Source organism: Sciurus carolinensis, chromosome 2, assembly GCF_902686445.1.
Source record: "Sciurus carolinensis chromosome 2, mSciCar1.2, whole genome shotgun sequence".
In the NCBI taxonomy this organism is placed as follows: Eukaryota; Metazoa; Chordata; class Mammalia; order Rodentia; family Sciuridae; genus Sciurus; species Sciurus carolinensis.
This window is the reverse complement of record NC_062214.1, coordinates 120,418,092-120,443,147: the sequence shown is the minus strand read 5'-3', so window position 1 is coordinate 120,443,147 and position 25,056 is coordinate 120,418,092. Positions and strand designations below refer to the sequence as shown.

Here is a 25,056-nt window from a genome sequence, read left to right as displayed (position 1 = left end):
GTGTCCTAGGTTCCTTTTTTCCTTCTGTTATTTTGTCCTTTTTATTCCCTGGATGAAAAACAGTGTGGACTCTGAGGTATATTTCCCAGGAGAATCCAATCAAGGGAGGACTGACTATTCCCTAGACTCACTGTTATCATTTGGTCACCAACAGTCAAGGTTGCTAATTAGAATATTTTGTACTTGAGGAAAACAACATAGGCTCTTTGTATTAGAAAAGGTTATGATCTGTCATAATGTGAAATTATCCTCCTCTAAATCTAGAAAAACACACCCACTTCAAGTCCTCTGTGTAAAATGTATGTAAATCAAATCCTTCACCATTTCTAGACATTAATTCAACCTGTTTTTGAAGAATGGATCTACTTCCAATTATTACTCAGTAGTTATCTCCTTTCTTAATTTAACCCACAATTTAATTCTTATTTGACAGGTTTGTTTCACATGTTTTCTTCAGAAGGCACAGAGAAGAATATAAAGATGATGTAATTATGGCTTTTGTTAAAGGTATTGGAGAAGATTTTTTTTTTTTTTTTTTTTTTGGGAAGACAGTAAGTTGAATCTTGAATGAAGGGTAAAATTTCAACCAGAAAAGGGCATTCCAGAAAGAGAAAACAACATGATATTTTCATGTTTTCTCTTTCATATTCATTTCTAGTTTCCTACTCTACATTTCTTTTTAATTTTTTCATGGTAGATAAATTCATAATTTTATTTTCAGTTTCTGTGTAGTCTACACTCCCAATTTCTATTATTTAGTTCTCAACATCGCTCAACTAATCCCTATTTTTCTTCTTAGTTTTTTTAATTTCTCCCAGATTTTTGACAAAACTGATCTACCATCTGCAGAGAATAGATTAGGTTCTTTGGTCGACTCAGGTAAGAGAGAGAGAGGTCTGTTTCTCACTGCCTGTCTTTGCAAACTGAATGAACATTTCATATTTGAGTGTGAATCATTTGGATTCATCTGTTTTTTCTTCATCTTCTTTTTTATGTAAACCAGACAAAGCTGACAGTGAATAGTAAGCCTCAATTCTCATGAGAAATGGCCACAAGAAGCTAGGATCCGACACAGGCAATGTTTTAGAAGTGAAGTGCTAACTCATTTTGGGCAATGGAGGCTAGGTAAGGAGAGATATGGCAGCCCAGAATAGTCAGGAAGCAGCACAGTTAGGAACATAAATAACTAAATTTAAATATGATGAGAGTTGAACTTGCATAAGTCCAAGCAACTGTACTGATTTCCTCTCAACACCTCACGTAGAACTGGCTCAGCATGTGAATGGTTTATCTGAAAAGAGTCTAGAAAGGATGATTCTGGAGGGTAGGAATCTAGAGGAGACCAAATCTGTGAGAAAATGACACAGTGGAGGTCTTTGGACTGCCAGAGGAAGATCTGTAGGCAGAAAATAACTAAATAGGAGTAGATGGCTCTGTAAAAAGGGATAGTAGAGGAGGAGGAGATGTGTTGTAGATAACAAAAACCCACTTTGCCTAGTATGAAATCTTATCAAGTTTTATCAAGTTACTCTGATAGTAAAAGACACTTCCTCAGGTACCTTAGAAGTATCTCTGACTTTAGGCTGTTAGTGACTTAGAGTAGTGTAATGAAAAACACCTGGCAACTGGAGTCAGCTTGTTCTTGAGTATTTTTCTTTAAAGAGGAATACATATGCATATTTTAAAAATTTATAAAAGTAGAAAGTAGCAACTGTAGAAGTACAAATGCATATTAGAAAAAATTTTAAATAGAAGACAGCAACGGTTACAAATTTTGACATTTCCCTCAGATGCTTTTTTTATCCACTTCAATTTTTTTTTTATTTGCAAGAATTGGGCTTGAATTTAACACTTGGCTATGCAAACTCAGGCAACTCATTTTTCCTCCTTCAGCCTTTATTTTCTAGTATGTGAAATATGAACCATTCCTCATTGATTATTTTGCAACAAAAGACATGAAAGACTTTTGGAGTCTATAAATGTTTAGGAACAAAGCAAACTGACTTTATAAATTTTAATACTTTTTATTCTGAAAGAAATGGCTTAAAGTCAAAAAATAAAAAGCAGCATTTATGATAGGGAAGAACTTTTTAAAAAATTGTCTTCATTGCAATTATGAAGGAGAATAAGAACATTCTCAATTGAGATGAGTTCCTACCTGCCAGGGCTAATCACAGGGACTAATGATATTCTGAGATACACTACCTTGATCTCCAGAAGATATGCTACCACTGTATTATATTATTAATGTTTCCTAAAGCCAACATAAGATCAGAATTAACAGAAACACAAACTACAGATTCAGGAAATTGATTATAATCAATTATTAAAATGTTTTAACCAAGATTCATTGAGAAAATGAGGTGTAGATACTACAGAGAATCAAAGGACTACTAACATTTAAAAAGTACTAAGAATGAGATGCTATATTGCTAAAAATAAAGTTTATTTTTTTCTGAATATCATAAGATTAGGGAAATGGAAATAGTTTTTTAATCAGATGGCTGTGTCAGTGACCAGAAGATTTAGTTGATGACTCCTTTGGAATTACTTCATATTAGAAAAATGTCAATATCTGGTACATAATAGTAGTTGCCATCTCTACTGGATTTAGCAAAAGTAAATGGTCCTAAATAATCATCCTAAGTAAATTATGCCTGAAAGTATGAAGTGGAGTGAATAAAACCACTTATGAAACAGGCAACAGATTGCCTAAACAGGCTTTATCAATCAGACTTCTGCATGTATTTAGAGTTAAGTTGTACACTCAGTCCTGATCTGTTCTCTGACCTCCAGGCATTGATGATTTGTGTCCTTCCCTATATTAATGACACTAGTTAGAATTCTTATTTGAAGAGGTGTCTTCTTTAATTTCAGCCTGTAGAATTAGACATTACCATGGGGAAAGATGACAGTCTGTGCACATCCCTCCATTTACAGTATTTCTCAGAAACTAGGAAATAGAGAACAGTCAAAAATGATGCAGAGAGATCATAAGGATGAAGATTTTGCTACTCGTATTTACTGATTCTCATAAGGTTGTTTCAGAAACATAGAGGAAGCTGTCAGACTGTCAGAAGTTAAGAAGGAGGTCATGGATGGGCAGTGGAGCAGATGGTATTAATGCTGAATAAGTATTTCTTAAAAATAGGAGCATACAGGGAAATAACTCTGGAAATATGGTATATAGCCAAATTATAGTAGTACAACTTCTAAACATTTTTTGATGATACTAGTTATATAATTAAAGTATTACTTAAGAAGAATGATTTTTGGGTCATATTCATGCTAGATGGGGAAAAGTAAACTGCCCTGAATTACAGGAATTCAGTAATCCATTCAGGAAAGCAAATGAGAGATTTAAAAGAAGCAGAATAGGTGAGATGCTTATAATAACACATCTGAAAGAAATGTTGTATCAGACAGTAGAGATAAGATTGAGTTTTGTTGTGGTCATATAAAACTTTACATGAATATGATTAATATGCAAGCACCTAGGTGATAGTGCTTAGTACACTGTAGTAAATATGACTATATTGTTTAGGAAAGAATTAGGGGGAAATGGTACATTCATGCAGATTCAGTCAGCATTAATATGTTAGGGATATGACTAGACCTTCCATATACTCATTCCCTTTCACACAGGAATAAATCCTTTGGGGAAGGTATAAAAACCGAAGAGAAAGTCCCCTAGGAGAAGGGAAGAAGGCAAGATCTTAAATGATGTTCTTATGAAGGATGAAAAACCAGGACATGCCAAAAGGAGGAATTTGGGGACTAGAACTACCAGGAGAGTTTAGTGAAACTAAGCATGTATATAATGCATCATTTTATCTAACATCTATTGCATTCTCACTATGTCAAGTACTGTTTTGTTTGTTTTTCTGTTGTTTTTATTGTCATTTTGTGGGGTTGGGTTGGACTGGGTTGAGTTTTCAGTCCTGAAGATTGAACCCAGAAGGTGCTCTATCTGAGTCAAATCCTCAGCTTTATTTCATTTTGAGACAGGGTCTTGCTAAGTTGCTGAGGATCCTGCTGAATTGCTGAGGCTGGCCTAGAACTTGTGATCTTCCTGCCTCAGTCTCCAGAGTCACTGGGATTATGGGCATGTGTCACCATGCCCAGTTCAAAGGCTGTTTTAAGTTCTTTACTCACAGCAAGTTTGTTTCTTGTAGTATTGGGAATCAAATCCAGGGCTTCACCCAAGCTAGACAAACACTCTACCACCAAGCTACACTCACAGCCCTGAAGTATTGTTAATTTCAATGTAATGGATGCATATATTGAGATATAATGAGATGAAGTAACTGGTTTGATAGGGTAAGTGATGGAGTTAACCCAGCAGTTCAGATCGTAATTCTTCATTTTAAACCAATACATTACATTTGTCTTTCTAGATCATTGAATGTAAGAAAGAAAATTAACAAACTACTTTACAGAAGCTGCATAGTGCTCCAAATTTAGATTTAGACAAAAGATTAAAATGAATAAATTTTGTTTTAATTCTAGCTTTTTATCTCGAAGAGAGGTCACTTGTTTTCAAGATCAGACTTCATTGTGACAGAAAATATTTGAAACGAGTTCAATTATAAGTTTGGTTCCTTAAAAAGAATCATATTCTTAAGATAATTTTTCTTTGAACATCTCATCACAAAGCAATAAATAAGAATGTTGTTATTGGAGCTATAGTTTGCTTCCAACACTAATACCATGATCTTTATGAATTTCACAGTTGTGCAGGTACTTTTCTATTGTAGAACTCAAGTTATTCCAAAAACATTTAACAAGAAGTCTACACTGTCTTAAATTGGAGAGATAAGAGTGAAAATTACCCAACTGTATATACTGAATAAATCTTGAAATCAGAGAGTTGATTTGGATGACATCCAAAATTCTTGTGAAATCCTTTATATGCATGAAGAACAGAGTAAATACACTAGTATTAGGCTGATCTATGAAACAAGACTGCTGCAAGAAGCAGATACTAATTTTGATAAAACACAACAATAGTATGTAAGGAGACTCAAGTGAAAGATAGACTAGACTCTCTGGAGCCCAACAATTCAGAAATAGACTTAAAAAAAAAAAAACATGATTATCACTGAAATTCAAGCCAAGTCTGGAAATTAAGAAGCAAGGGGTATCTTAAAGCACATATCCTTAAGATAATGAGACAAAAAATGTTCAGACAGGAAGGATAGATTCAGGAGGCATGAAGTGCAAACCCAATAGTAGTTCCGGAAAGATTTTTAAAAAAAAATTTTTTTTTTTTTTATTTGAGCTGAGGAAAGGAGGTAAGAAGGAGCGAAAGACAAGTATTCTGAAGTTCTCAATTTGGTTGATGTGGTGGAAAGCTAGGAAAGAAATAGGTCATATTGCTATGTGCACTAGTTGGTCTCTTATTTTAAAATAAGAAGAGGAAAATATGCAATGAAAAAAGAACAGAAAAGTACACAGGACTTCCATGTTAGTAAGAGGGCAATGAGATGCATATGGTCTTAAAGCAGCAAAAATCAAAAATCAGAAAGCTATCTTTTTGTTGATGATATGATTGCAAACCTAGAAAACCTAAAATAGTTCAGGAAAAACAGAACTCCAGAATGTTGTAAGGTACCCGCCTATTATGAAATAAATGAATAAATAAACAATTTTCTCCTTTTCAACAGGTTTCAATTTTGAGGCATTATTTCCATGGGGAAATCAGGAAGTATAAGACTGTTCATTCCCTGATAGCCTTCTTAAATTCTTAAGTAACTTGTTCACATTCTACCTTCCCGATGATACACTAGAGACCAAGCTAAATCTGAGGCTACATGTTTAAATGACACCTAAGACCAAGACATGGGAAAAGTTTCTAGGGTTAGTTCTCTGTGATCTGAGTACAGTATAAACTCTTCACTGTACAATGGTAAGGTGACCTTCAGTTTTTGACACCTGGGTCATTACTCCATAGCCAGGATGTCCTTTTCCACTTGAAAACTTACCCCCTCCTCGTGTGCTCCTCAGGTAACAGTAACTGCAGGGTCATCCTTGCACTTGAAGTTGTTGGATGGAGGAAATCATTCAGTGGTGTCTGAATATGTGTTGCTGGGACTCACCAGTTCTTGGGAGATTCAGATTCTCCTTTTTCTGTTCTTCACGACATTTTATGTAGCAAGTATGCTGGGAAACCTTCTCATTGTGCTCACGATCATCTCAGACCGTCACCTACACTCCCCAATGTACTTCTTGCTGGCCAATCTCTCCTTCATCCATACAGGCGTGTCCAGCATCGCCACTCCAAAGATGATTTACGACCTCTTCAGAAAACACAGAGCCATCTCCTTGAAAGGCTGCATCACACAGATGTTCTTCATTCACACCGTGGGAGGGACAGAGATGGTGCTGCTGACCGTCATGGCCTACGACCGCTACGTGGCCATCTGCAAGCCCCTCCACTACCTGACCAGCATGAGCCTGAGAATGTGCACTTCTCTCCTGGCTGTGGCCTGGACCATTGGACTCATCCACTCTGTGGTCCAGCTGGCTTTTGTTGTAAACTTGCCCTTTTGTGGAACCAACAAAATGGATAGCTTTTACTGTGATTTTCCTCGGTTCATCAAACTCGCGTGTGCAGACACTTACAGTCTGGAGTTTCTGGTCGCTGCCAACAGTGGGTTCATCTCCACCGGCACCTTCTTCATCCTGATCGTGTCTTACGTCTTCATCCTGGTTACGGTTCGTAAACACGCTTCGGGTGGTTCAGCCAGGGCCCTCTCCACTCTCTCAGCTCACATCACTGTGGTGGTCTTTTTCTTCGGTCCTTGCATCATTGTCTATGTGTGGCCCTTCCCTGCCTTACCCATAGATAAATTTTTAGCTATATTTGATGTTCTTATCACTCCTTTTATGAATCCTATCATCTATACCTTTAGAAATAAGGAGATGAAAGTGGCAATGAGGAGACTCTATTTTAAGGCTTTAACAAGCTTTAGGAAGAGGATTTTTACACAAAGACCTCTGGGTTCATATTGGCAATTCTTGGAAAGTAACTTTTTAATTAAAAGAGTTCAAAAATCTTTTTCAATTTAATGAGTGTTTTAAATATGCATTGTGAACTGTATCCTTAAGGACTTTACTTCCATATGGTCAGTCCTTTCTAGGGAACCCTTGCTGTAAGGATTCTGAAAACACTGAGGAGTGAATTCTGCCTTGAATTGTTAAGTTTATAACTGGAAATACTGTCTGTCTTTGAAGATCTTGGGGACAGTAATTGCTGAAACCTCACACACTAGGCATATTTCCCATTCATAGTGTTGGACATTCTTCTATCTGACAATGACTCTCAAACACATATGTCTTTTAATACACATATTTAACTATATTCATGCCCTGTGATTCTCTCACCTAGAGGAACAAACAAAATGAAGATAATAACCTACCCAGGTCTAATAATTAGAGACTTTTAACATCTGAATTTGTTCACTCACAGATTTAGGTAGTACTAAGGTTTTTAAATTTAGCTAGAATTGGAAATAGAAAACAAAAAGTGGGGTAAAATCATGGAGACACAACTCAATAAGCCATAATAGTTGTTATTTCCCAATGAAATGTTTTGAGACCAGATGATATAAATTTGTATAGTACTCAATATTTATGACAGTTTTCTAACCCAATTATTTCCTAAACAATATCCATTATTTGTATATTGCAAAGAAAACTAAGTGACTATTAAATGATTACAAATAGATTGACCATTTGGGAGCTAAAAAGAGGAGTACTGGTTCATGAATAAGTGAATAAAATGAAAAAAAATCTGTTTCATGTGAACTATGTTCATAACTATGAAAAATCAAAATGCAAAAATTATAACAAACTGTATTATAAAACTGTCTGTAAATGAAGAGATATAAAGATATAATGAAGAAATACATTAAACTTTCCATGAGATAAGATTTATTATATACAATTATTTTTAAAAGTAGATATACCATTTGGAAATAGTGTGACTGTTCTCAGTCACCACCTACAATTCAAAGATAATATCTCACTATTTTCTCTGCATTACCAGATGAGTGGCAGCAGGTACCATATGCACACATTATTATTCACGTGTTGGTTACTCAAGTCATTAAGAAACTGGCCTGCCATGCATCAGATCCCAGGTGACCTGTGGCAATCCTTATAATGGCAACAAGAGATTGTTAGTAAAAGACTGGAAGACAACATTCAAGTATCCCATTTGTTTACAATAAAAAAAAAAGATTTCTGATAAATCTTTGTCCAGTCATCTGCATGGATTTGCCACTGAACTTCAGCTAAAAGATCAGACTCTTTCAAACTGTGGTCAGATTTTTATGGATTCCTTATTTGTAATTCTTGCTGTAATGGATTTAAGTTTCATGCTAAGCATTGTGTGCCTCTGAAATAGCCTCCCAAACTTCTAACACCAATCCTGACTTTTTCTTGAACTCTGTACCATGTAATTTGAATAAGAAATTCCATGTTTAACTTTCATTAAACTTGTCATCTTCCCTTAGAAACCTGGCTTCTTTCCCCTAGCTTGGTGATGCCTTCAGTCTTTTCAAGCTAGAATTCAGAGAGGTGCCTAGATTCTGTTCCCATCAGCTGGAATCTGTATATTCTTTTTTTTTTAATATATTTTTAGTTGTAGATAGACACAATACCTTTGTTTTATTTATTAGTTTTTATGTGGTGCTGAGGATTGAACCCCGTGCCTCACACATGACAGGTAAGCACTCTACCACTGAGCTACAATCCTGTTCCCTGTGTATTCTTTTTAATATTACACATGTTTGTCCTTCCTCTCTCTTTTCAGTATCATTTCCTTAGTCCAGTATCTGTCATTTCTCAGCTCCTAATTGATCTCTGGGCATGAAGTCTCCTCACAAAGGTACTAGGAGAGATTTTCTGCAATGCAAACCTGATAATGAGACTATTCTCAGTCACCACCTACAATGTAAAGTTGGAATTCCTTTGCTTCTCCATATTTCTCAAACAGGAGTGATGAAATCTTGGTGTGTTTTGATGTGAATATATGATATCGCATTTTGAGGAAATAAGTGCACTCTTGAACACAAAAACCTGTAATCTCTGACACAATTGAAGACCTTTAATAATTGATGTTTCTGGAATACAACATAGCATAGCATGGCCCCCAATAAATTTAGGTCACTGATATGATTATGGAAGACAAATACAGAAGGTACCTGTGTCATCAAAGAGATCTAAAAGGAAATCTAAAAACCTCTCAAAATAAAAGAACATGGAAACACCACATACTAAAATGTATAAGATACAACAAAAGTAGTATTAACAAGAGGGAATTTTATAGCAAAAAGTGCCCATATTAAAAAAGGATTTCAAACAAGCAACATAGTGACGCAACTCAAGGAACTAGAAAAGCAAGAACAAACCAAATTCATCTCTAAATACACACACACACACACACACACACACACACACACACGGGCAAAAAGAATAAAATCTTGTCATTTGCAGCAACATTATTGGAACTGAAGGGAATTATGAGAAGTAGGTAAAATAAAACAACAAAACAAATGCCACATGATCTCACACATAGGTAGAAGCTAAAATTTTGAGTTCATGAAAGTAGAAAATAAAATAGTGGTCACTGGAGGCTAGGACAGATAGGGAAAAGGGTAGAAGTAGCTGGATAACAGATTCCAAAATACAGTGAAGTGGGAGGAATGGTTTTGAGTGCTCTTTGGCACAGTAGAGGAACCGTAGTTTAGAACAATGTAGTACACGTTTATAAAGAACTAAAACAAAGAAGTTAGAAGACTCTCGACACAAAGAAATGATAAACATTTAAGGAAACATAAATATCAATCACCTTAATTTGATTATTGTATACACATACAGAATTACCACGCTGTGCCCTGTAAATATCTACAATTTGCATATCAGTTTGAATTTTTTAAGTTATTTTTTTGAGCTATTGAGGAAGTTTGTTTTGACATGTTTACACATTCACAGCATAAAGTTAAAAACACAGATAATTCTTTATCAAACGTCCCCTTGACTACAGTTGTCTAGATATTGTTTTAAAAAACAGGTCAAGTTCCAAAATTATAATTATCTAAATTTGTCCAGTTTAGCAACATCCTATATATTCTACTACTTGACAACTTAAATGAATTAGTAAAATACAGCATTGTGGCTAATTTACTGCAAATGAGAGCATTATCTCAGTATCTTTTAAGTTATTTTAAAAGAGAAAAATATAAAGGTGTTTTCAATAATCTTCCCTAGAGGAAACCTAGAACGACATTTAGAACATTAGAATCTGGTAAGATTCTTTAATTTGGAAATGTAGCTACAACACTAATTGTTGTTCTAGTCCTAGCTCACTATGAAATGATTAGTCACAAAATAAACCTTTTAAACCTCAAAAAATAATTAAAAAACCAATTTCTAAATGGGCAATGGATTTTAATACACATTTTCCCATACAAGATATAAAATGGCAACAGGTACATGAAAATATGCTCAACAATACTAATCATAAGGGAAACAAAGCAAAGCCAAAATGAGATATCACCTCATTCCAACACAAATGAATGTTATTAAAAATACTAAATATAACAAGTGTTGAAAAGGATGTGGAGGAAAAAGGAACACTTGAATACTGTTGGTGGGAATGTAATTTAGTACAATCATATGGAAAACAGCATGGAGATTCCTTTAAAAAATTTAAAAATAAAATTGCATATGATTCATCAATCCCACTACTTGAGATATCTTGGAAAGAAAATGATATCAGTATGTAAAAGAGACATGTACATTCCTGTGTTTATCACAGTACTCTTCACAATAGCCAAGTAGAGAATCGACATACGTGTCTGAAGAAAGAACAAAGAAAAATGTGGTACATATATATAATGGAATACTATGCAGCCATAAAATTAATGAAATCCTGTGATTTGCAGCAACATGCATGGAACTGGAAGATGTGATATTAATTGATATAAGTCAGGTACAGATAGACAAATATCCCATGATCTTACTCACATATGGAATATAAAAAGTTGATTCATAGAAGTTGGGAGTAGAATAGTGGTTACCAGAAACTGGAGAGAGGAATGAAGAAAGGTTAGTCAATGGATATTAAGTTATAGATAGAAGAAATAAATTCTGGTGTGATATTCCACAGCAGGGTGAATATGGAAAAACGATAATGTATTACACTTCAACAAAAGTAGAAGAATGGAGAAGAAAGTTTGTACCATAAAGAAATTATAGGCTGCTACACTTATAGACAGGAGGAGGCCTGAGCACTGGGGGAGGGGCAGAGCCTGCGCTGTGGACCCGCCTGGGCCTCCCGTGGTAGAAGGCCTGGGCAGCCTGCTCGCCACCAGAAGCCACTAATGCCACCGCGGAGCGGAGTGAGGGTTCCGGTTTAGTCCCCCTCTCCGTCACTCAGGAGGGGCAAAAGGGAGCAAGTGCTGATGTCAGGTATTCAGATGAGAATGGACAGAATCATCTAGAAGAAAAATGAACTATGCAGATTCTGGCCAACTCAAAGATGAGAACAGAGATATCACTGGAAACTTCCATCAGAGAGTTATGACAGGCCCTCAAAATCAAAGACCATACACGGTAAGGCTCCACGGGCTCCGTGTGGTAATATAGTGTTGTTTATAGCATAGGCAGAAAATAGACTTTCCTGCTGTGGGATTAGAAACCATATAAGGCACAGATCAACTCCACTGGAAAATAATTAAATGATTCATTTACATGACGTGAAAGTGAAAGACGCAGGATGGCAGAACACCGCTATGAAAGCATTCTTACAGATGCACCACATTTAAGGATCATGTGTCTGATCAGGAAACAGAAATACGTGGGATTCTGTATTTACATCTGAAAAACAAAATTGCAGAAGCACAGGGCAGTATAAAGAAAACTTTCCAGGAGTTTATTTGAAATAATATACATGGTTTTTATATTAGTGACAACCCATTATGTAGCTATATTATCGTATCTCCTAGGAAATGGAGTAGCATTTTAGCTATTATCTTCCTTAATACAAACACACATCCAGAGAATGGAAGTTAAAATCCCATTGTTTTGAGAACTGGACAGAGCGCAGACAGAGATTATGTCAAAGGACGGGCATCATATGTTATTAGACATACATTTAAAGATTTTTTTAAAAATGTAAGTGCTCATCATATAAAATTGTTATGTAAATTATTACATGTAAGTAATACATATTATAAAGTTCTGATGCATACATATAAACAGATGATCATTATAGATTATCATGCCACATGGAATGGTTAAAATAAAAACAAATTTACCAGTAATTCCATTTTAAAAACATAAAATGCTAAAATTTCCAAACTACACAGTCTTATATAGCTCATTGTTTTTCTATGCATAAATATATGTTACAAAGTGGAACCACAACTTAATACAGGTTTGCATTCTCATTTTTAAATGTATCATGCCATTAAATATTTAGCCACATATTATTGTTATTGTTTGTATGGTATTTCATTTGTAAAGTTCTTAATTTTAAAACCAGATTTCCTTTGGTAGATATATATTTAGTCGCCAAATTTTACTTACAGGAAGCATGCTTTTATGTATTATCAAGCAATTTTTAGATTATTTCTTTTTTTCTTTTTTTTTTTTTTTGGTACCAGGGATTGAACCCAAGGGTGCTTAACCACGGAGCCATATGTCCATCCCTTTTTAATATTTTATTTAGAGACAGAGTCTCCCTAAATTGCTAAGGACCTCTATAAGTTGCTGAGGCTGGCTTTGAACTCATGATCCTAAGATTACAGGTGTGTCCCACAGCTCCTGGACTAGATTACTTCTTCTGTTTTTTTTTTTTTTTTTTTTTCTTTTCCAAAGATTTTGTTTTTCGAGGGGTCGGGGAAGAACTTCAGTCACCCATGAATTAAGAAAATAATCACAGTCACATATCCCTTCCCACATGGCTATATCACAGAACAGTTTTAAGAGAACAACTGTCTTTTCAGATATTTACCTACCAATCTCCCATTTTTTTCCTGTTCTGTGAAGATGACTTGGTTTCATCATTTCACTTGTTATTCCTCATCTGGTCCTAAAGCTCACGGTGAGATTTGTGTTTTATTTTAGGGTAAAACCCACTACACCCAAGCTATACAGAGTATACTAGGACAAGAAGAGTGCCAGGCAGACAGCTCCAGGGGTCGCTTCATCTCACACCTGTCTAATGAAGACAGTCTTTGTACCCCTTTAACATGGGCAAATGTGTAGAAGCAGACCCATCCTACAGATTTAGCTTGAGAACTCATTTCCCCAAAAGGGGAAAAGAAATCCCAATCACCCTCCATAATTGACAATTAGCCCAATGAAAAAGAGTTTTTATGAAATCAAAGTGATGAAAACAAAACTAAAACCAAGGGCGTATGGAAGGGCATTATCAAAGAGGGATAACATGCATAGGACATAGGCCACATATACAGGTCTCTGCCACTCTCTGGGAGTGGCATGCTACAACTCTCTGAAGACAGAGGGTTCTTGTCTGCACAGCTATTTCCTACACGTCCAGTGAGGTGTTTGCTTCTCCTGGATCCCAAACCTGCATTGGCTACACTCATCCAACCAGGGCAGATCAAAATTTTGTGGAGTTAATTTTGGTAATGGTCGTCCAAATGCTACAACAGGCAAGAAGGGGGTAATCATCAAACTTTCAACATCATCTGGTTCAGGGGAAAATGAGGTAACCTCAGGCTCAGATTCCTGAATTCCTTTCTTTTTATACATTCTGAGCTGCAGTCAGTGTAAAATTCTTTGTTCCCTGATCCTCTGAATTAGATTACTTCTTAATAAAATTTCTCATATGCAATTTCTGGGCAAAGAGTAACTGTATTTTTAAGGATTTTGTTTAATATTATCAATCGTCCTCCTGAATTAGGATAATTTGATTCATGGATCTTCACGCACTGTGTGTTCCCTAGTTTATTTGTGAGTTTTCATCTTGGTCTTGTATTTTTTTTAACCATCTAGGGCAACTAGTTTGCTAAGAGTTTTCATCAAGAACAGATTTTGTGTCTTGTCAAAATGATTCTTTCTGCATCTATTGTGAAGATTTAAAAACAAAATGAGTTTTCTAGCTGGGCATGATGGTGCATGCCCCTAATCCCAGCAGCTTGGGAGGCTGAGGCAGGAGGATTGCAGATTTGAAGCCAGTGTCAGCAATTTAGTGAGACTGTAAACAACCTAGGGAGACTCGGTCTCAAAGTTGAAAATAAAAAGGACTGGGGATGTGGCTTAGTGGTTAAGTGCCCCCTGGATTCAACCCTTGGTACAAAAAAAAGAGAGAGAGAGAGAGAAAGTGCGAGAGAGAGAGTTTTCTAGTTTTTAATATGAGGCATTGTATTTATTGAGTTTTGGGCTAATTTTAATTTCAAGGTAAAATCCAATCGATCATGATACATTTTCCCTTGCATACACTTCTACTTGTTTTGCTAGTATTTTATCAGCAAATTCGCATTTATTAGAATATTTGCATTTGTTCTTGAAGGATGTTGATCTTTTTTTTCTTTTCTTTTCTTTCTTTCTTTCTTTTTTTTTTTTTTTTTTTTGTGGTGCTGGGATTGAACCCAGGGTCTTGTGCATGCAAGGCAAGCATTCTACCTACTGAGCTGTATCTTCAGACTCAATTTTTTTAAAATACCTGTTATAGTATATTTTCTGTTGCTATAACAGTATACTACAGGCTAGGTAAATCATAAATAGTAGATGTTTATTTGGCTCATGGTTCTGGAGGCTGAGAAGGTCAAGATTGAGGGACTCCTTTGGGGTAAGAAATGGAGTGTGATTGCTCAATTGTATTGTAAGAGTATATTTAATTTTGCAAGAATCTGCAAAACTCTTTTCAAAGAGTTTGCATGGTTTGTGTTCCAACCAGCAATGAATGAGCATTCCTGAAGCTCCACATCCTCTCCAGCATCTGGTGATGTCAGTGTTTTGCATTCTGGCCATTCTAATAACTGTGTGGTGTCACATTTTGTAGTTTTCATTTCCCTGATGACACATGCTGTGGAGCATTTTCTCCAATATTTTCTTGCCATCTGTGGTGGGATGTCAGTTAAGGTCTTTGGCTCTTTTAAAATACTGGGTTATTTTTGTACTGTTGAGTTTAAGAGTTATTTGTGCATTTTGGATAACAGTCCCTTACCACATGTTTCTTCTGCAAACATTTTCTTTGAGTCTATGATTTTCATTCTCTGGACAGTGTCTTTTGCAAAGGAGAAAATTGTATTTATTCATTTTTAAAATTATCACTATTTTTTGGTACTGAAGGTTGAACCCAGGAGCACTTAGCTCTGAGCCACATCACCAGTCCTTTTTATTTTTTGAGACAGGGTCTCTCTAAAGTTGCTTAGGGCCTTGCTAAGTTGCTGAGGCTGGACATGAACTAGTGATCCTCCTGCCTAAGTCTCTCAAATCGCTGAATTATAGGCATGCAGCACTGCACCAGTCAGAAATTTTTATTTTAAATTAGGTTTTTAATAATTTCTTTCATTAATTATGCCTTTGGTGTTGCATTTAAAAAGTCATTGCCAAACCTAAAGTCATCTAGATTTCCTTTTGTGTTACCTTCTGAAAACTTAATTCAAAGTTTCATGTTGAGCATTTAGGTCTGTGATCCATTTTGAATTAATTTTTGTGAAAGGTGTAAAGACTGTCTAGATTCACTTTTTGCATGTGAATGTCCAAGTGTTTGAATGTCACTTACTAAAAAGATTATCTTTTCTTTTATACTATCTTTGTTCCTCTGTAGAAGATCAGTTGATTATATTTACATAGATCTGTTTTTGGGAAATGGACATATTTTTATTCTATTTTTGTATTCTTTGACCAATACCACATTGTCTTGGTTAATGTAGTTTTATAGTAATTTCTCAAGTCAGGTAATGTTAGTCTTTCAACTTTTGTCTCTTCTGTTTAATCAATATTGATTGATTGTTGGCTTCCTGAGTCTTTTGACTCTGCTTGTATACTTTAGAGTCAGTTGTTGAAATCCACAAAATAACTGACCAGAATTTTGATTCAGTTTACTTTGAATCTGCAGATCAAAGTGGGAAGAATTGACATCTTGACAATATGGTGTCTTCTTATCTGTGGTCATGGAATATCTCTCCATTTATGTAGCTCTTCATTGACTTCTTTCATCACAATTTTGTAGTTGCCTTATATAAATCTATCTTGCATATATTTTATTAGATCTATACCTAAAGAGTTTATTTATTTAGGTGTAGTGCTCAAGATCAAACCCAGGACCTTACACATGCCAGGCAAATGCTCGATCACTGAGTTACATCACCAGCCCAGTAGTTCATTTTGGTGGGAAGCAAATGAAAATGGTATTGAGTTTTTTTATTCCAAATTCCACTTCTTCATTACTGGTGTATAGAAAAGTGATTGGTTGACTTTTGTATATGAGTCTTGTTGTAATTGCTTATTAGTTCCAGGATGGGTTTTATTTTTTGTTGTTGTTGTTGTTGTTGTTTTTGGTCTATAATTTTAATAATTTTAAAATTTAAAATTTTAATAATTTTAATTGAGAGTTTCTTTCTTATAAATTTTTAGATTTTCTGCAGAGAGGAACATGTTTTTCTTTCATTTCTATGAACAAAGACAGTTTTATTTCCCAATTTCTATATATTTAATTTCCTTATTGTATTCACCAGGACTTTGAGGACAATATTTGAAAGAAATGGTAAGAGGTGAAATTCTTGCCTCATTCCTGAGCTTAGTGGGAAAGCTTCAAATTTCTCACCATTAAGTATGATATTTGTGGTAGTTTATTTACTTAGCTTATTTTTAATTTTTAGAAGACTTTTTCTTTCCTTCCTTTAGCATCAGATATTGCATTCAGGGAAACTTAACCACCAAGCCACATCCCAGCCCTTGTACTTTTTATTTTGACACAGGGCCTTGCTACGTTGCTGAGGCTGGCTTGAACTTGTCATCTTCTTGCCTCAGCCTCCCAAGTTGCTGGGATTATAGTCATGTGCCACCATGCCTGGCTAGAAGACTATTTTTAAGAGCAATTTTAGACCTGTGCATGATTGAACTGAAGACAGAGATTTCCCACATACCCAGACCCAAATGCATGACCTCCCACATAACCAATATTCCCCACCAGAGCAGAGCTATATTGACCCATCATTATCTCCCAAAGTCTCTAGTTTATACTAAGGTCATTCTGGGGCAGTTCATAGCCATAGAAATAGAACTTCCCCAATCTTTTCTAATGGCTTCAAAGTTTTTTATTAAGTTCCATAATTATTTGACTACTCCTTTACTGTGAACATTTCCTTTAACATTGTTGGAATTACAAATATTTTTTCCTCTTAGTCTTTTTTTTTTCATTTGTATTAGTTCTTTTTAGTTATACATAATAGTAGGATTTTGATATTACTAAAAACACATAGGATATAATTTACTCAAATTTTGTCCCCAGTATTTCCCCTTCCTGTCCCCTCTTTTCTACAGATCTTTCTACTATTTACTTTTAGATTTTTAAAAATTTTGGTTAGTGTCTCATGGATATACATGATGGGGAGATTCACTGTGGTATATTCATATATGTACATAGGAAAGTTAGGTCAGATTCCTTCCACTGTCTTTTGTTATCCCGTCCTTCCTCCCTCCCCTAGAGTCTCCTTCATTAAGTTCACTGGTCTTCCTTCTATTTTGATGGAATCCCACCCTACCTTTTCCCTTTCTCTCTTTTCTTTTTTATCCTTATGTTGGACTTGCTTACACACATCAGAGAAAACATTAGAGCATTCAGTTCTGAGTCTAATTTCACTTAAAATGATAGTCCCCAGTTCCATCCATTTACCAACAAATGCCGTAATTTGCATTCTTCTTTCTGGTTGAGTAATATTCCATTGTGTATATATACCACATTTTCTTTTTTTTTTATTGTAAACAAATGGGATACATGTTGTTTCTCTGTTTGTACATGGCGTAAAGGCATACCATTGGTGTAATCATAAATTTACATAGGATAATGTTGTTTGATTCATTCTGTTATTTTTTCCCTTCCCCCCACCCCTCCCACCCCTCTTTTCCCTCTATACAGTCCTTCCTTCCTCCATTCTTACCCCCCTTCCTAACCCTAACTCTAAACGTAACACTAACCCCTCCCACCCCCCATTATGTGTCATCATCCACTTATTAGTGATATCATTCGTCTTTTGGTTTTTTGAGATTGGCTTATCTCACTTAGCATGATATTCTCCAATTTCGTCCATTTGCCTGCAAATGCCATAATTTTATCATTCTTCATTGCGGAGTAATATTCCATTGTATTTATATACCACAGTTTCCTTATTGATTCATCAATTGAAGGACATCTAGGTTGGTTCCACAATCTGGCTATTGTGAGCTGAGCAACTATGAACATTGATGTGGCTGTATCTCTGTAATATGCTGATTTTAAGTCCTTTGGGTATAGGCCAAGGAGTGGGATAGCTGGGTCAAATGGTGGTTCCATTCCAACTTTTCTAAGGAGTCTCCACACTTCTTTCCAGAGTGGTTGCACTAATTTGCAACCCCACCAGCAATGTATGAGTGTACCTTTCTTCCCACATCCTCTCCAACACCTATTGTTGCTTGTATTCTTGATAATCGCATTTCTAATTGGGGTGAGATGGAATCTTACGGTGGTTTTGATTTGCATTTCTCTTATTACTAGAGATGTTGAACATTTTTCCATATGTTTGTTGATTGCTTGTAGATCTTCTTCTGTGAAGTATCTATTCATTTCCTTAGCCCATTTGTCAATTGGATTATTTGCATTATTGGTGTAGAGTTTTTTGAGTTCTTTATAGATTCTGGAGATTAGTGCTCTATCTGAAGTATGATTGGCAAAGATTTTCTCCCACTCTGTAGGCTCTTTCTTCGCATTGCTGATAGTTTCCTTTGCTGAGAGAAAGTTTTTTAGTTTGAATCTATCCGAGTTATTGATTCTTGCTTTTATTTTTTGTGCTATGGGAGTCCTGTTGAGGAAGTCTGGTCCTAAGCCGACATGTTGAAGCTCTGGACCTACTTTTTCTTCTATAAGATGCAAGGTCTCTGTTCTGATTCTGAGGTCCTTAATCCATTTTGAGCTTAGTTTTGTGCATGGTGAGAGATATGGGTTTAGTTTCATTCTGTTGCATATGGATTTCCAATTCTCCCAGCACCATTTGTTGAAGAGGCTATCTTTTCTCCATTGCATATTTTTGGCCCCTTTGTCTAGTATGAGAAAATTATATTTATTTGGGATTGTGTCCGTGTCCTCTATTCTGTACCATTGATCCACCTTTCTATTTTGGTACCAATACCATGCCGTTTTTGTTACTATTGCTTTGTAGTAGAGTTGAAGATCTGGTATTGCAATACCCCCTGCTTCACTCTTTCTGCCAAGGATTGCTTTAGATATTCTGGGTTTTTTATTCTTCCAGATGAATTTCATAATTGCTTGCTCTATTTCTGTAAGGTACATCATTGGGGTTTTAATTGGAATTGCATTGAATCTGTATAGCATTTTTGGTAGTATGGCCATTTTGACAATATTAATTCCTCCTATCCAAGAACATGGGAGATATTTCCATCTTCTAAGGTTTTAATTAATTTCTTTCTTTAGTGTTCTGTTGTTCTCATTGTAGAGGTCTTTCACCTCTTTTGTGAGATTGATTCCCAAGTATTTTATTTTTTTCAATGCTATTGTGAATGTGGTAGTTTTCCTAATTTCTCTTTCTGAAGATTCATCACTTATGTATAAAAATGCCTTAGATTTATGTGCATTGATCTTATATCCTGCTACTTTACTGAATTCACTTATGAGATCTAAAAGTTTTCTGGTGGAAATTCCTGCTTCCTCTAAGTATATACTCATATCATCAGCAAATAGTGATAGTTTGAGTTCTTCTTTTCCTATTCGTATCCCTTTAATTTCTTTGGTCTGTCTAATGTTCTGGCTAGAGTTTCAAGGATGATATTAAAAAGAAGTGGTGAAAGAGGGCATCCCTGCCTTGTTCCAGTTTTTAGAGGGAATGCTTTCAGTTTTTCACCATTTAGAATGATATTAGCCATGGGCTTAGCATAGATGGCCTTTACAATGTTAAGGAATGTTCCTACTATCCCTATTTTTTCTAGTGTTTTGAGCATGAAGGGATGCTGTATTTTATCAAATGCTTTTTCTGCATCTATGGAAATAATCATGTGATTCTTGACTTTAAGTCTATTGATATGGTGAATTACATTTATTGATTTCCTGATGTTGAACCAACCTTGCATCCCTGGGATGAAACCCACTTGATCATGGTGCACTATCTTTTTAATATGTTTTTGTATGCGATTTGCTAAAATTTTGTTGAGAATTTTTGCGTCGATGTTCATTAAGGATATTGGTCTGAAATTTTCTTTCCTCGATGTGTCTCTATCTGCTTTAGGTATCAGGGTAATATTGGCTTCATAGAATGAGTTTGGGAGGGTTCCCTCCTCTTTTTTTTTATGGAATACTTTGAGAAGTATTGGAATGAGCTCTTCTTTAAAGGTTTTGTAGAACTCGGCTGAGAACCCATCTGGTCCTGGACTTTTCTTTGTTGGAAGGCTTTTGATGACTTCTTCTATTTCATTACTTGAAATTGGTCTATTTAAATTGTGTATGTCCTCCTCATTCAGTTGAGGCAATTCATATGTCTCTACAAATCTGATGATGTCTTCGAAATTTTCTATTTTGTTGGAGTATAGATTTTCAAAATAGCTTCTAATTATGTTTTGTATTTCAGTCGTGTCTGTTGTGATATTTCCTTGTTCATTCCGAATTTTAGTGATTTGGGTTTTCTCTCGTCTTCTCTTTGTTAGTGTGGCTAAAGGTTTATCAATTTTGTTTATTTTTTCAAAGAACCAACTATTTATTTTGTCAATTTTTTGTATTGTTTCTTTTGTTTCAATTTCGTTGATTTCAGCTCTGAGTTTGACTATTTCCTGTCTTCTACTACTTTTGGTGTTGGTCTGTTCTTCTTTCTCTAGGGCTTAGAGGTGTAGTATTATGTCATTTATTTGTTGATTTTTACTTCTTTTATTAAATGCGCTCCATGAAATAAATTTTCCTCTAAGTACTGCTTTCATAGTGTCCCAGAGATTTTGATATGATGTTTCTTTGTTCTCATTTACCTCTAAGAATTTTTTTAATTTCCTTCCTAATATCTTCTGTTATCCATTCATCATATAGTAGCATATTGTTTAATCTCCAAGTGTTGGAGTAGTTTCTGTTTTTTACTCTTTCCTTTATTTCTAACTTCAATCCATTATGTTCTGATAGAATACAAGGTAGTGTCTCTGTCTTCTTGTATTTGCTGACATTAGCTTTGTGGCATAATATATGGTCTATTTTAGAGAAGGATCCATGTGCTGCTGAGAAGAAAGTGTATTCGCTCTTGGTTGGATGGTATATTCTATAAATGTCTGTTAAGTCTATTGTGTTATTGAGATCTATGGTTTCTTTGTTCAATTTTTGTTTGGAAGATCTGTCCAGTGGTGAGAGAGGTGTGTTAAAATCACCTAGTATTATTGTGTTAGGGTCCATTTGGTTTCTAAAATTGAGAAGGATTTGTTTAACATACATGGATGAGCCACTGTTTGGGGCATAGATGTTTATGATTGTTATATCTTGCTGATTTATGCTCCCCTTAAGCAGTATGAAATGTCCTTCTTTATCCCTTCTAACTAACTTTGGCTTGAAGTCCACTTATCTGAAATGAGGATGGATACTCCAGCTTTTTTGCTGAGTCCATGTGCATGGAATGTTTTTCCCCATCCTTTCACCTTTAGTCTATGGGTATCTCTTTCTATCAGGTGAGTCTCTTTCAGGCAACATATTGTTGGATCTTTCTTTTTAATCCAATCTGCCAGTCTACGTCTTTTGATTGATGAATTCAGGCCATTAACATTCAGGGATATTGAGATATGATTTGTATTCCCGGACATTTGGTTTATTTTTTTTTATTTTAAAAATTTTATTTATTTATTTTTTTTTGGGCACAACTTGGTTATTTGACAGTTCCTTTAGGATAATTCCTCCCTTTGCTGATTGCTTCTTTGTTTTTTATCTCTTCTTCATGGAATATTTTGCTGAGAATGTTCTGTAATGCTGGCTTTCTTTTTGTAAATTCTTTTAGCTTTTGTTTATCATGGAATGATTTTATTTCATCGTCAAATTTGAAGGTAAGCTTTGCTGGGTATAAGATTCTTGGTTGGCATCCATTTTCTTTCAGAGCTTGAAAAATGTTGTTCCAGGCCCTTCTAGATTTTAGGGTCTGGATTGAAAAATCTGCTGTTATCCGTAGTGGTTTCCCCCTGAATGTAATTTGGTTCTTTTCTCTCACAGCCTTTAAAATCCTGTCTTTATTTTTTATGTTAGGTATTTTCATTATAATGTGCCTTGGTGTGGGTCTGTTGTAATTTTGTGTATTTGGAGTCCTATAAGCCTCTTGAATTTGATTTTCCATTTCATTCTTCAGATTTGGGAAATTTTCTGTAATTATCTCATTGAATAGGTTGTTCATTCCTTTGGTTTGTTTCTCTAAGCCTTCCTCAATCCCAATAATTCTCAAATTTGGCCTTTTCATGATATCCCATAGTTCTTGGAGATTCTGTTCATGATTTCTTACCATCTTCTCTGTTTGTTCAACTTTGTTTTCAAGGTTAAATATTTTGTCCTCAATATCTGAGGTTCTGTCTTCCAGGTGTTCTATCCTATTGGTTATGCTTTCTATGGAGTTCTTAATTTGGTTTATTGTTTCCTTCATTTCAAGGATTTCTGTTTGTTTGTTTTTCAATATCTCTAACTCTTTATTGAAATGATCTTTTGCTTCCTGATTTGCTCTTTTAACTGTCGATTGGTGTGATCATTCAATGCCTGGACTTGCTCTTTCATCTCATCGTTTGCTTCCCTGATCATTTTAATTATGTACATTCTGAACTCCCTTTCTGTCATTGCTTCTGCCATGCTGTCGTTGGATTTTATTGATGTAACATCTATATTTGTTTGGGGCATTTTCTTCCCTTGTTTTCTCATATTGTTCAGGAATCAGTGAGTCATTAAGATATTGCAGATTTCCTCTATTGACTTATAATGTCCCTGAAGATTGCTAGCATATCCCCTTTTATCCTTCAGGAGCCTGAAGTCTTGGAGGAAGTTGATAATGCGGAGCTCCACAAGGAAGCTGCCTCTCTAGGGTTGGAGACCCTCAGGTGGGGTATATTCCCTGATAGTGGGCAGAGGTGCCTCCACTTGTTGACCAATGGTCATCCAAAGGGGAACTAGGTTGTGTGCTGAGGCAAGGCCTGTTTGTGCCTGTGTCTCTGGTTTTACTGTCCTTGTGGGAAAACCTCACCCGGCAGGGAAGACTCACCCAGTGGGGAGGTCTCGCTGGTCAGTTCCCCTCCTAGAGGTTCCCCTATATGTATTCTTCTGTAAAGAGTCTGTTCAGTTCCTTGGCCCATTTGTTGATTGGGTTCTCTGTATTTTTTGTGTAAAGTATTCTAAGTTCTTTATAAGTTTTGGAGATTAGTGCTCTAAAGTACATCTGGAAAAGATTTTTCTCCCACTCCATAGGCTCTCTTTTCACATTATTGATTGTATCCTTTACTGAGAAAAAGTTTTTAGTTTGAATTCATATTCTTGCTTTAATTTTTTGGGCTTTGGGAGTCTTGTTAAGTCTGGTCCTAAGCCTACATGATGAAGATTCAGGCCTATGTTTTCTTCTATTTGGTGCAGCGTCTCAAGTCTAATTCCTAGGTCCTTGATCCATTTTGAGTTGAGTTTTGAACAGGGTGAGAGGTAGGGTTTCAGTTTCATTTTGCTGCCTATGAATTTCCAGTTTTCCCAGCACCACTTGTTGAACAGGTTATCTTTTCTCCATTGTATGCTTTTGGCTCCTTTGTCTAGTATGAGGTAACTGTATTTTTGTGAGTTTGTCTCTGTGTCTTCTATTCTGTACCACTGATCTGTCCATCTATTTTGCTGCCATTTCCATACCATTTTTGTTTCTATTGCTCTGTAGTATAGTTTAAGTTCTGGTATTGTGATATCTCCTGCTTCACTCTTTCCACTTAACATTGCTTTGGCTATTTGAGGTCTCTTATTCTATGAGATGAATTTCATGATTGCTTTCTGTATTTCTATGAGGAACATTATTGGGGTTTTAATTAGAATTGCACTGAATTTGTATAGCATCTTTGGTAGAATGGCCATTTTGACAACATTAATTCTGCCTATCCAAGAACGTGGGAGAGCTTTTCCATCTTCTAAGGTTTTCTTTAATTTCTTTCTTTAGTGTTCTGTAGTTTTCATTGTAGAGGTCTTTCACCTCTTTTGTGAGATTGATTCCCAAGTATTTTATTTATTTATTTATTTTTGAGTCTATTGTTAATGGGGCAGTTTTCCCAATTTCTCTTTCAGAGGATTCATCACTTATGAATAGAAATGCATTAGATTTATGCATATTGATTTTATATCCTGCTACTTTGCTCAATTCATTCATTAGTTCTAGAAGTTTTCTAGTGGGGTTTTTTGGATCCTCTAAATATTGGTATTAGTTCTTCTTTAAAGATCTTGGGAGGAACGGAGTGTGGCCTGCTCTCCGGGCCCTCGGGGCCCTCCGGCCTCCTTCCAGCGGGTGAGCTGGGGGGCCGGGGACAGGTCGTGGCCTCTTCCCTGCAGACATCCGGAGCTCCCGCTGCGACTGCCCACTGGCTGGCCCTGCCTGTGAAGGACCTGCGAGCCTCTTCCCCTGGCTGGATGACCTGATGGCGGCGGCGACCTGTCGGATCCCGGACCCCGGACCCCGCCGGCGGCCGGGTCTCGGGGCCCAGTCCTGTTCGTCCCAGCCGAAGCCGCCGCAGAGCTCGTGGCGCCTTTGGGTGGCGGCGGGCTTGGCGGGGCGAGAAGAATGGCGGCCCCCGGACGCCGCGGAGGCCGGCAGGGTCTTCGAGGGCCCTCGGAGGAGAGTGGACGCGCCA

The 25,056-nt window shown here is 36.1% G+C and overlaps 1 protein-coding gene across 1 annotated transcript; it reads left to right on the top strand.

The window, feature by feature from the left end:
• Nucleotides 1-4,710: 4,710 nt before the first annotated feature.
• On the top strand, nucleotides 4,711-24,844 carry LOC124976433 (olfactory receptor 4F3/4F16/4F29-like). The gene is made up of 4 exons (XM_047539309.1): nucleotides 4,711-4,740; nucleotides 6,007-7,027; nucleotides 13,689-13,744; nucleotides 24,647-24,844. The coding sequence occupies exons 1-4, from the start codon at nucleotides 4,711-4,713 to the stop codon at nucleotides 24,842-24,844; spliced, it is 1,305 nt and encodes a 434-aa protein (XP_047395265.1).
• The last annotated feature ends 212 nt before the right edge of the window (nucleotides 24,845-25,056 follow it).